This window comes from Citrus clementina, unplaced genomic scaffold, assembly GCF_000493195.1.
Source record: "Citrus clementina cultivar Clemenules unplaced genomic scaffold, Citrus_clementina_v1.0 scaffold_3, whole genome shotgun sequence".
Lineage (NCBI taxonomy): Eukaryota > Viridiplantae > Streptophyta > Magnoliopsida > Sapindales > Rutaceae > Citrus > Citrus x clementina.
In genome coordinates this window covers 41,841,212-41,853,990 of record NW_006262339.1, presented here as the reverse complement: position 1 = coordinate 41,853,990, position 12,779 = coordinate 41,841,212, and the positions used below count along the sequence as shown (strand labels likewise).

At 32.0% G+C, this 12,779-nt stretch overlaps 1 protein-coding gene across 3 annotated transcripts; it reads right to left on the bottom strand.

Moving 5' to 3' along the window:
- Nucleotides 1-1,853: 1,853 nt before the first annotated feature.
- LOC18046273 (protein EMSY-LIKE 3) lies at nucleotides 1,854-7,882 on the bottom strand. 3 transcript variants are annotated; one of them, XM_006443446.2, is made up of 8 exons: nucleotides 7,493-7,882; nucleotides 5,360-5,469; nucleotides 5,100-5,209; nucleotides 4,732-4,972; nucleotides 3,462-3,683; nucleotides 2,865-2,936; nucleotides 2,663-2,720; nucleotides 1,854-2,577 (listed from the first exon to the last, which is right to left on the bottom strand). In XM_006443446.2, the coding sequence occupies exons 1-8, from the start codon at nucleotides 7,518-7,520 to the stop codon at nucleotides 2,378-2,380; spliced, it is 1,041 nt and encodes a 346-aa protein (XP_006443509.1). In that variant the 5' UTR covers nucleotides 7,521-7,882; the 3' UTR covers nucleotides 1,854-2,377. The 3 variants fall into 3 exon arrangements, with proteins under 3 accessions (XP_006443509.1, XP_024045733.1, XP_024045734.1); XM_024189965.1 differs by lacking the exon at nucleotides 2,663-2,720; XM_024189966.1 differs by lacking the exon at nucleotides 3,462-3,683.
- Between the last annotated feature and the right edge of the window lie 4,897 nt (nucleotides 7,883-12,779).

The following is a 12,779-nucleotide window of genomic DNA, read 5'->3' as shown; positions in this document are numbered from 1 at the left end:
TAAATTTATATTGATGAATTATAATAAAAATTTATTAAAATATTAATTTTGTTTCCAATTTGAATAATGATAATTCTGGGTTTAGGTAATAATTTTAAAGATATTTATGAAATTGTATTAAATGATAAAATTGATTTTCAAAATCAAAATTTAAAAGTTACTTCTTATCTGTTTTTCAAAATCAACTGTAGGAGAGGCTGATTTTTACAAATGTGATTTTGATTTTTTTAACCAAACACTAAAATTAACTTTTAAATTTTTAAAATCACTTTTAAACCTTCTAAAATAATCTCAAACGGGCCCTATGTGGATTTGGTAACTAATAAAAGCACATTTAAATCCAAATCCCCAAACAAAGAGAGAAAATGAGAGATATTTTGGACCTATTAGTTTTTTTTTTTTTAAAAATACTACGGCATAGAATTTGATTGAAATTATAACAATCGTTGGTTAAGTTAGCCAACACCTCTTTCCCTCAATTTTATGGCGGAGAATTTGAGTCTTTCCATTAGTTGTGGGAGTGATTTCTTATATTAGGCTTCAGTAAGCTTCAATTATATACTTTTGAGTTTTAAAAAATTAGCCTTTGTACCAACATTTATATCATTCTGGAATTGATTGTATAATATTAAGAAAAAAAATTAAAGTTAGATTGTAATGAAAACAAGAAGAAGAAGAAGAAGAAGAAGAACATCATCAACAACAATAATAATAACTTCTACTTAAAAAAAAAAAAAAAGAATTCTGAGAATGCTTCGTGAAGAATCGGTAATTTTCTAGAAAGCATTGTAGGGTATTTTTGGACTAGAGACACTGATCAAAATCCCTCCTAATAATGATGTCAAGTGTTTAAGTATTGGAAAGTTTTCGTGGGCAAGTTGTTCTGCTTGTTCATTTCAATGTGATGGTGATTTGTGTGAGTAAGAGTTGTGTATTTATCTGTGGGGGAAATTTGTGGTGCAACTGTGGTACCATGCCACAGTTATATTCAGCCGTTGAATGCCAGTGTACCCTACCAATTTAAGTGCATCCAACAGCTAGATGCAACTGTGGCACGATACCACAATTACACCGTAGTCTGATCCCTATCTGTGACCAAACAAACGCTAGTAGCCTTTGCATGCATTTTTATTCAAACATCAAAAGCATCACGTCTGGATACGTCTCCTTTCCATTAATAAATCAGTCACGCCCCGGAAAGAAATTTATTTTATTTGATAAGCAATATTTTTATGGGTCAATTATCACAATTACATGTGTGCTGGAGCATAATTTAGGTTCAAGAATTAGGCAAACCTGCTGACGAAACTGCTAAAACTCAAAACTAAAATTAAAATATCAAGAAAATTAACATAAATGAAAAGCCAGAAAAGTTCGCAATTTTACTCTCCCTCACCCGTTCAATTATTAATTCCGCTAGCCTCCAAAAATGTGCACATTTATTGAGAAAACGACTGGTAAAATGCCAAATACAACACCGCCACCAGCAGCCCACACTGACATGACCTGAAATGAAATGCAATGAATAAGAAACATTGAAATGGATTTCCCGCCGCCTTCAACGGCTCTGCATCCCATGGTCGAGGAGCACACACGTGCGCGCTGGGACTCCTCCTTCGGTCCTCCCCCTCCTCCTCCCCCTCCCCCTCCCCTACAAGTGGAGTTCCTCCTACTAATTTGTGAATGCAGAGATATATCCCTCAACAAAGTTAAAATTCTAAACCGTTCTGCTGCAGAATTGAACTAAATGAATCTGAATACAAATAAGAGTACATATAATATATCCTTCAAATTAGTGAAAGTAGAATTCTTAGCTGTGCTATAGCAAAATTAAACTAAGTGGAAATCCGGTTGTAAGTACATCATCATAGATATGCGATACACGAAAAAAATTAAACAGACAAGCCATGAAATCAGCAGAAAATAGCACTCCATACGATAAAACACCGCACACTGTTTTGGCGTGCCCAACCCACTAGGCTACCAGCGTGGCCCTGCATATACTATGTATGCAGGTCAGCAGACAACAACCATATTTTATTCTTCGGCTGTGTCCTACTGGTGAAACCTTGCACTATGGTGGAAAGTGAACTTAATAGCATTTTAACTCATGGTACATTAACTATTTAAGTCGTAAGTCAGCACTGAAAGATTAAGATGATACATCATGGTTAGTTTCCAGTTGTCATCAGCCAGCGATTAAGGCAGTGATTTCAATGCCACTACCATACTGGAACAACAGGAGTACACGCTTGATCAAAAATTCCTAGAACAAAAGAGAAGTACTACAGTCACCATTCTACTTCATTTTTTAAAACTTAACAGCCTATATGATGACATCTGCTTTGTTATCTACATCATTCAAGTACAGGGGTGCTCAAGGGGTCACTTCATCACCTTGTGCATTAATGCAAGGGACTACCATTCTGACAGGGGGTATCTGAGTAAAACCCTCACTCTGATAGCCATGAAATGTACCAGTCGGCCTATAAAAGTTATGATGTGCCACCATTCCCTGCACATTTCCAGGACGCTCTTTGTGGGACAAGCGTTGCTGCTGTTCATTGGGAGAATCATCTGGAAATTCAGACACAACCATAAACTAAACAGGTAGACAAGACAAAGCGAACATCACTGAGATTATAGAGAAAAAGTGGCTCACCCCCATCTGAAATATCATCAAGTTTATTGAGTGCTGCAAGGATAGCTCTTTCATGCTCCTATAACCAATTTTGAAATTCATAAAGCATAATTATTGCTACAATTTAAGAAGTCAACTTGAAGCTCTTTATCAAACAGTATAACAATTGGTGCAAACAGAGTAACAGCAAATTCATTGGTTTAAATAAGGAATTAGAAGTTACTCTTAAGATTGATTTTGCCTTCTCGACTTGACCTGCACTGGGATTTTTTGTGCCATAGATTGTCCTCTCAACCTGCCAGAAGCAAATGATTCAGACATTGCAGCAGAAAGAAATTCTCAAGAGAACCAATACCAGTAATATATGCTAATTAGCATGTAGCATGTATACAAGCATTTATAATCTCAAGTCACTCTTCATAACCAGTTCCCTTCAGTCCATTGCCTGGACATCTTGTAGACAGTATAGGGGTTCCTCGGTAAGTTGAGCATCTAGATTTAGAAAACATGCTTTACCGTAATGTAAATATCTACCACATATTTTTATGTCCACAGCCAGTAATTTTATAGTGGCATAGTTTAAGATGTCTTCATGTACCTTGAGTGGCTGACATAACTATGCTAAAACTAACTTCAAAATTTGAGCAAAAGTTGATGTGGAAATATTGTACAAGATAGACCGTGGCTTTTCAAAAGGTGATGCAAGACCAAATATCCAAATGTAATCTAGAAACCATGTTTCTAGTTAACCACCAACTCCAGTGAAATTTTAACACCTAAGTAACTCGTAAAAGACGAAAAGTAAACTTTTTTCCCTCACATAGTGAATAAGCTTATCTGTTGCACGGATCTTGATTATATCACAGCTCTTCTTCACATCAGGTGCATTAGAGCCTTTCTTTGCCTGAGATTTCACTAGTACTTTTCGTTTTCCATCAGGTGGTGCCTGATAATTAGGACCAACTATTCTAGAACACTGCTCAGGATTCCCAGATGAGAACATGGCCAATTGATTGCCTTGTTGATCATCATTGAATTGTACCTGGAAATAATCAAAGAAACATTGGCACTGCACAATTACCAATAGAGTAGCGCTACACATCCCAAATTATTTATCCCAAAAAAATTATCGCAAATGACGTGGCATTCATCAATTGGTTAGTGAGGATAATACAATTAATTCACTTGGATCTTGTAAATAATTACAATCAATCGATGAATGGCATATCATTTGAGATGAAATCTGGGATAAAAAAATTAGAATGTGTATCATTACTCATTACCAATATCTAAGAACCAAAATTCAAAATTGTATACATCCGATAATGTTGCAAGTACACAAATGTTTTTTGGCAAGTAGATCCTACAGAACAACTGAGTAACTCTGTGGTAAAGAACAGGCCCAAACCTTTGGCATCATTTGAAACACGCAGATCATTCCTATATATTTTGCCTTAATTACCAGCTGAAATGAGAACTGTAAAATTCTTCCAAATTCAGACCAACAACAATGCTATAGTACACTTAAATTTAAATTTATAAACAGTGTTTGACCCCTTGCAACCCATATGAAGAATATAACATCAAAATCAGGAAAACTTGTCAGTTGCAATTCCGCAATTTAAACATCTCAAAGTCCCTATCCCCACAAACACATCAACTTTAAAAAAAAAAAAAGTGTCCGAAGTTGAAGTGTCTAAAAGATACTTAAAGTACAGAAGAGTTAAACTCAGTTTTGGCAACCTCTTCACATAACTCAAAACTTGTAACCTTCACTCCACTCACCCCCAAGGAATAAATGGACGAGCCAGTAGATGCTTTTCATTTCAATACAATGAATTAAATAGTTATTTGATTCGATATAACTAAATCATGCTTTAATACATAGATCTCTTTTGAGCCCAAAAAATTTCTTAATGTTCTTTTTAGTTTTTTGTTAGCCTTGCATTTGCCAGGAGGCATCTTTTGAAAGGAATTGCGGGATAAACTATCCTTACAAAGATGCAATCTAATAACCACCAAATTTATATGTTTCAGCAGACAATGAAGCAAAATGATAACCCATCTCAGCTTACACAACTTCTACTTACAGGTACTGGAGGAGAAGGAAGAGTTCCAGAAGAAGGTTGAATATGAGGCACATATTTCCAAGATTGTGTCCCTAAAGAAGGTACACCATGGGACGCATATCTCTCAGATTTTGATATAGAAGCATGAGATGTCTTTGCTTTTTTCTGAAGACCATTGCCTACTGAATTAGGACCAAATGCAGGAGCATTCGCTTTACCATACAGTGATTCTTGAGGTTGCTGTGCACCTTTCCGCCATTCCCTATATCATATGTGCCAAAAACAAAAATTTTGAAAAGATCATCCACATGTTACTTTACCGTAATGATCAAAAGAAGAATAACAGAAAAATAAAAACAGAAAATAAAAGGGAAAAGAATTACAAACACCTTATCACTTTAATCGACTCGTCTGAATTGATCTTTACAAGAAGTTCTCCATGTTCAGTATCTGTGACATTAAGTTCCTTTCTCAGCTCGGTAATAAGCCCTTCCTTACCCTAGACAAGGATTTGGACCCGTTGGTGATTGTAGTACAGCAATAAGGATGAAATTCAAAATAAAACCAGCAAGATAAAGGCAATTCAGACAATTATAATTGCAGTTAGGAAACTATTACAAAGTAAGAGATCATATACACTATAGCATACCCATGAAAGGAGATCGGATTGAGCAATAAAGGCCCTCAAAACATGACTGTATGCCTCTTTCTCCAAACAATGAATTTGGAGCTTCATGTCTTCATCTATTCCACCAAGTTCTGTCACAGAAAATTTCATAAGCATGGCATACAAAGGACAATTTTTTTATTTTCTTGGCACCAGAATTTTACAAGTTCCAAACAGAATGAATATGATTACTAAACTAACGTTCTGGGAGCCGATATCCACCTGACTAAAGGGATTTAATAACTTAAAAGCAAAAGCAGTTGTCAGAAATCTAATCCTAAAATAAGCAACATTAGGTAGTCAGGCTCAAACTTCATGAAGCCTCTGCAATGGTTGCTAGACAACAGAAAAGGAAAAAAGAACTAGTCATTTCACACATGAATATGTTATTGACCTCGTTCAACATAAATGAACAAAGCCATAAAGGACATAATAAAGAGGCTTATTACTGAGCCTTGATTAACAAACTAATCAATTTCTGTATGCTGAACTTCCATATCATCATGGCTACTTTCACCAGTCTCTGTGTCTCATGAAACAATTTAATTTCATTATCGGGTACGAAGAAAGGCAATAACAGTGATTTAAGAAACTGCTCTGCCTTTCACATGTTTTAGACCCGCATATAATCAACAACAAGAATCTTCTGTCGTTCCATTTAAGGGTCTTACTAGTATCAGATCAAATCAGAATAAAAAATTGAAAGGTTTTCGAGTTTTCAAATAAACAAAAATATAAATCAAGGTCACAGGTCAGCTAATGGGACCAATAAGAAGCATGCTACTACATCCACAAGGGGATAATCTAACTGTTAGCAAGAAAGCCTCTTAGAAGCTGAATATAAATTTTTTCTATAATAAGCACTTTTTCCAAATTAAGCAGCATATTTCTGTTCCTACATGAATTTCTTAAACAAATTCCAGTCACTTCCCTTTCATTTGTCTGGTAACAAAAAATAATCCATCAGCAATTGTCCTTCACATGTTTTCTTCTTGTAACTATCTTCTCGTGTTATAGACGTGCTTTCTAATTGTAACGTTTTAGACCAGCATAACACCAATAACAAGAACCTTCTGTTATCATGTTTAAAAGGCCTTGCTAGTACCAGATCAGTTATCAAAATAGTTCCACATCTGTATCAAATTAAAAGGTTCAAGTTTTTAAATAAATTAACACACAAGTCAAGGCACAATTCAGCCATAAGAAGCACGGTACTACATTCATGAGAATAGTAACCAAATTCAAGTGTTTTCTATAATAAGTATTTTCCAATTTAATCAACATCTCTCCGATCCTAGTGAATTTCTTTTACAAGTTCCAATTGCTTCCTCTTGTTCATCTCAAAATGATTGAAGATCCATCAGTAATGCCCTTCTTTAATTATATAACCAAGTTACAATCATTCTTTATATCGTCTCCTGCCAACTAAGAAAATCTTAACCAACAAACCACATCCATAACCGTGATTATTAAATAAATGATATATTAGAAGTGGGTCGAGCTCTTATCAAGATTCCAGACATAAGACATAAAGAAGTCACCACTCTCTTCATTTCATCTTCTTTATTTAATATTCCCTACTCAACACATATACACGTAATCAAACAGTAACTTATCAGGCTTAATCCAACATAAGGTTTAAAAAAACATGGTATCATCTAAATCCCCTTATCCAGAAACCCAGTCTACAAATTATACCTTATTTTTCTCCTGGGTCTCATCAAGTGATTCAGAATGAAGTACAATTAAGTTTAGAACTTATTTTGGTAGGTCCCACACATCAAATCCTTTTGAAAATTCTAATTTATTTCCTATTTCTTGCCGACTGTGAGGCACAGTACCAAAAAAGCAGCTCCTTTGAGGTCCCACTAAATAGAAGTTTAAAAAAATTAATAAAAACTTGCAAGTTGTCTCGTCTCGTCCCTACATTTTCTATAGAAACAAACAGAAATCAACCAAAGGAAAGTATAAAAATATCATGCATAATAAACGTTATAAGTAACTTAAATGGACCCACAAGCAGTAAAATTAAGATAGTTTTTTTAATTACATTTCAGTTAGCCAAAATTTTCTCGGGAAACAAACAGAAAAATGAGGAAAAAGGAAGGGAATTACCAGTGAGGTTGCGATTGGTGTAATCCATGTGAAATGTGCGCACTAGAGAGTGTTGTATGACTTTTTACAGAACGGGATCGGGGGGGAAAAAATAAAAGAAGAAGCTTTTGTCAGTGCTGGGTGGGTAACTGTCGACGATGACTGTTGGCCGGATTAATGGCGGGAACTGGAACCCTACCAGGCCACCGACTCTCCGGCACACATTTTGCGCTTTGCCCTCCTTTTTTATATTTTTAGAGACCCCCTATATTTTGTTTTTGATTTTAATAAGAAAATGTACAAATTATTTCTCCTCAGCAATGCCATGAGAAGAGAAATTCTAAGCAGTGACTTTGACATAACATCAACGACATCGTGTACTAGTTTACTACATGTATTTGTGCTCTAACAAAATTACATATAATTGTTGAAGATAAAAAATATTTTAAAATATAATAAACTTATTTGCCTTATTACTTTTATCTTTATTTAAGTGCCTTCGTTTTATTTATCACGTGTAATTTTGTACATACATGAGCTTTAAACAAAAAATTACATATGACAAAAGTAATAAAGAATGATATTGTAACGTAAAATACCAATAATATCCTCATTTTAATAGTTCACTTCCAAATATACCTCTACACTAAAATAAAGTAATTTTTTAATATTTATAATTTTTTATTGAAAATAAAAAATAAAAAAGGAAAACAATCTCTGGCCACCGGCGAACGCTCCGGCAATATCATCGGTGACTATGAAAATTCTCTATTTAAGACAGTACTGGGATTATCATACTCGAAATCGAATGACCCATACATCTATTCATCAGGAAAAAAGGGACGGTGGCCGTGAATGCACCACAATGCAGCATTCAGATGGAGCTAACCATTGGTTCACCACCACTTCCAATGGCTAGACTGGTAAACGGCGGCCAAGTCTCAGGTGGTTAGTCATCGTGAATCGGTTCTGTTGATAGGTTTCATCGTGATTTCCTCTTAACACTTGGAGGCACACACTCTTTCTTTATTTAATACATATTATTTTATTTATTACATAATTAACAATTCCATTAATGCATACCATTTCTATAGAAAGAATGGCTCTATTTTTTGTAATTACTTAATAAATGAATTGAATTTGTACTAAAATTAGTATCCTTTTTAATAAAATAGGGATATTTTAGTCATTATAAGCTGACACCAAATATTGGGATTAATTTACCAAACATATTCAACAAATTATTTTTGAAGTAATTGTTTGAAAATCTAAACTTACCAAATATGTTAAGAATTTATTTTTAAAATTGATTATTTCAAAAGAGTTGAACTATTGACACCCCTCTATAATCCTTATAAAACCTCTCTCCTATTGCAATTATATTAAAGAACAAAATAAATCTAGTTATACTATTATATTTCTCTTTTCAACTCTTTACACCCATACAACTACACCAAAGTCTTTTACAATTTTTGTTTCCTCACAAACAACTTTTTCTTGAGAAATTTACAAAATTTACTTTTAATTTAAACTTATTTTTAATTTAAAAAATAAATAATAGATATTTGAGTCCACTTTAATTTACAAAACTTTCTAAACTTTTTAATAATAAGTTTTGTAAACTTATTTTTAATTTACGAAACTTTCTAAACTTATTTTTTATTTTAAAAAATAAATAATAGCTATTTGACTCCACTTTAATTTACAAAATTTTCTAAACTTTCTAATAATAAGTTTTGTAAACTTATTTTTAATTTACAAAACTTTCTAAACTTGTTTTTAATTTAAAAAATAAATCATAGCTATTTGACTCCACTTTAATTTACAAAACTTTCTAATAATAAGTTTTGTAAACTTATTTTTAATTTACAAAACTTTCTAAACTTATTTTTAATTTTAAAAAATAAATAACAACTATTTGAGTTCACTTTAATTCTACTTAATTCATACATGTATTTGATTTTTTTGAGTAAAATATGTATGATTTAATAATTCAAAAATTTATAAAAATAATATTTGTACTTAGAGTTGTTTGGAAAAAATTGAATTGTTTTTCTTTTTGAATTAAAAAAACTGAAAAAATGGAAAATTATATTTTGGGAATTAAAGTATGTTTTGATAGAAAAGGGGTTTGAGAAGAAAGTTACAGGGTGCTAATAGTCGCACTCATTTCAAAATCTAATTAAGAAGTGCCTGTTTATGAATCCAAGCAATACCAAACATACCCTTAGTCATAACTTCCAAACATAGTTAACTTGTCTTTGAGAAAAAGTAAGTTGTGCATAATTACCTTAATATTTTGGTCCTTTTATGCATTTGTCAAAATTTTGTAACTTAGTAACATTATTGAAAAACTAACAAAATACAATTTATGCAATACATAACAGTAAATCTCTCAGTTCACGTAATAGCCCAAGATTTGTTGACTTTTTGTCATCAAACAAGCCAAGGAAAAATTCGGCCACTTTATCAGCAAATGATGATGAGGCCTGACCTCACGAACTGAATCTTGCTGCATACAAGTGTAACTGCAGGTTTGTGTGTGTGTGTGTACATGTATATGCATGCATATGAATATAAATACATATATGTATGTATGCATGTATTAGTTTCTGCCTGCTAGAATAAGCAAGAAGCATACAATATTGCAATACTAAGAACAGACTATTTGCAGATGAGATGTGCACAAAAATTAAGTGAGTACACATGACAAATAAAGTGAGTACACTTGTACAGAGATAAAATTAGTAAAGTAAATAAGTTTGCTTTGTAATGAAATGTGTTCTTTAAGATCGTGTACAATTTTATGTGCAATTTCATGTATAAATAGCATTACCCACAACACTAATATACTTTTCATGTTTTTTTTTAACTGAAAATTAAATTCCATTTACACTCATTTGGGTAGGATTTGAATTCAAAATTTATAGTATACAATTTTAAGATGTTTTAGAACAATCACAATTCATTTTATCACTTTGATGTTCGAGAAAGTAGATATAGAATATATTATTAATCGAGTACTAATTCAATGCATGAAGCCGCACACATTATGGTGCGAGATGTTACACACATTATGGTGTATGATGTAGCACGTAGCAAGCCATGATTGGTGGCCTCTGAAGCCCATAACACAGAGCCTTCCAATCATGGCTTGCCATGCACGATGTCGTGCACCATAGTGTGCATGACTTGTACCAAAACCCATTTTTAATACATTATGAATGTGCTACGCATGATGTGCATATGTGACTTGCTTTTGCTAGTTGAAGTATGACAAAAGAACTTGAGATGGGGCTGAGAAACCTTTTTTTTTTCTTTCATGTGTTAATCATCTAGTATCCAAAGATCACATTAGGCTCTGACTAATTTAAATTTGAACCGAATAGGACCACTAGGGCGGCAAGATCTCCCAATAAGTATTTAACGTAGTTGCATTCTCAAACTTCAAACCAAGGACCTTAGTTAAGTTAGAACAATCGCATACCAGATGATTTACGCGCTTGTTGGTAAATAATTAAGGAATGATATATTAGTGAAAACTGCTGCCCAAAAGACCAACCTATGGGGCTGAGAAACTTTAATGATTAAGGAATTATTAAGTGCACGCGTAGTAATTTATTATCGGTAGAGTTGTGTTGTGGGGCTCACAACTTCGCCAATGAACAATCATCATATATGCAGTCGCCCATTAGATCAGGATTATATAATTAAAGAAAATTATCATTGTGCCACCTTTCTTTTGCATTATGTTCATCCAACCATCACAAAATTCTAACATGTTATATGCACCACCTTTCTTTTGAAATTCATATCAATTAGTCATTTTTGCACTAACACCGTTAAATAATTTAAACGAAATGACAATTTTACCCCTAAATAAACTAAAAGATCATTTTATCTTATAAAAGATTTGAAAATAAAAAATTATAATTATAAAAATACCCCTGCACTTAATAAATAAATAAATCCAAAAAGTAGAATTTTTATTTTTAATAAAAATTATTTTAATAAAAAATTATAATTATGAAAATAATTACAAAATTTTGGGATTTAATAAAAATCCCCTAAATTATTAAAATTTTGGGATTTAATAAAAATCCCCTAAATTATTAAAATTTTGGGATTTATTTTTTAATAAATAAATTCACTTATTTTAATAAAATTTTTAATAAAAATAATTATTAAAATTTTACAAAATCTAAATTTAATAAAAATCAACTGAACACCTCTATTTTGGATTTATTTTTTTAAATTTAGGGGTATTTTTATAATTATATTTGTTTTTATTTTTCAAAGCGTTTATAAGATAAAATGGTCTTTTAATTTATTTAAGGGTAAAATTATTATTTCGTTTTAATTATTTAACGGTGTTAGTGCAAAAATAGTTAATTGATACAAATTTCAAAAGAAAGGTAGTGCAGAGAACATGTTAAAATTTTGTGGTGGTTGGATCAACTTAGGGCAAAAGAAAATGTGGTGCAATGATTGTTTCCCTATAATTAAAGATAGTTGTTAATAATAATTTAACTATCCTAATCAATAATTAAAAAATAAATTATATATCTGAAGTAATGTATAATAGCTGCTAGAATGAGTATATAATAATTTTATGGTACGGGATCCCGCTGTATGCATTGATGAAAATAAATAAAAGTCTTGGATTGTAATTGACTGTTAATGTAATTTATGCCTGAGGTAATATGAGTTCGAGTAATTATAAAAATATAAAATTAGTATTTAGTAGGATAGAATTTTCCACTCTCATCAAACTTTTTTTAAAAATTATTTATCGACATGTATCAAATGAAATAAAAGTTTATATAAAAGATAAGATTGTGTAAAAGAATAAAATAAAATAAAATAGTGTTACAAATATACATATAAAATATATTACAAAGCTGGCTTTTCTCATTTTTATTTATCCACGCAGGCAAGAACTTGGAGATTCTCTTTTCTATTTAAAGTCAAAGGAACTTGCTGTGTGGTGCAAAGAAAATCCATAAAAAAAAAATAACATTTTTCAAATAAATGACATTATCAACAGTAAATCACCAAATGGTTGATGCTTACTAACATTTTTTTTTAATTGAAGGCAGTAACAATGATCTGGACTCTTTAGGTCTCTATGATTTTTAATTTAAGTAATTAGATTTTTAACTTTTTTTTTTAATTATCCACTACATCCCTAACGTTATAATTTTATCCCTTGAGGGAAAATTCTTGAGAGATAAATATGACTTTGAGCATATAGAACCCTTCGTGACTTTTCGTTAACACAACATATAAATACAACACTCTTGTTTTC

Coding starts and splice junctions, on each gene's coding strand:
- LOC18046273 (XM_006443446.2), bottom strand. CDS start 7,520: ATGGATTACACCAATCGCAACCTCACTG. Junction 5,210..5,359: donor AATCCGATCTCCTTTCATGG/GTATGCTATAGT, acceptor ATCCTTGTCTAG/GGTAAGGAAGGGCTTATTAC. Junction 3,684..4,731: donor TTCCTTCTCCTCCAGTACCT/GTAAGTAGAAGT, acceptor GATTATTTCCAG/GTACAATTCAATGATGATCA.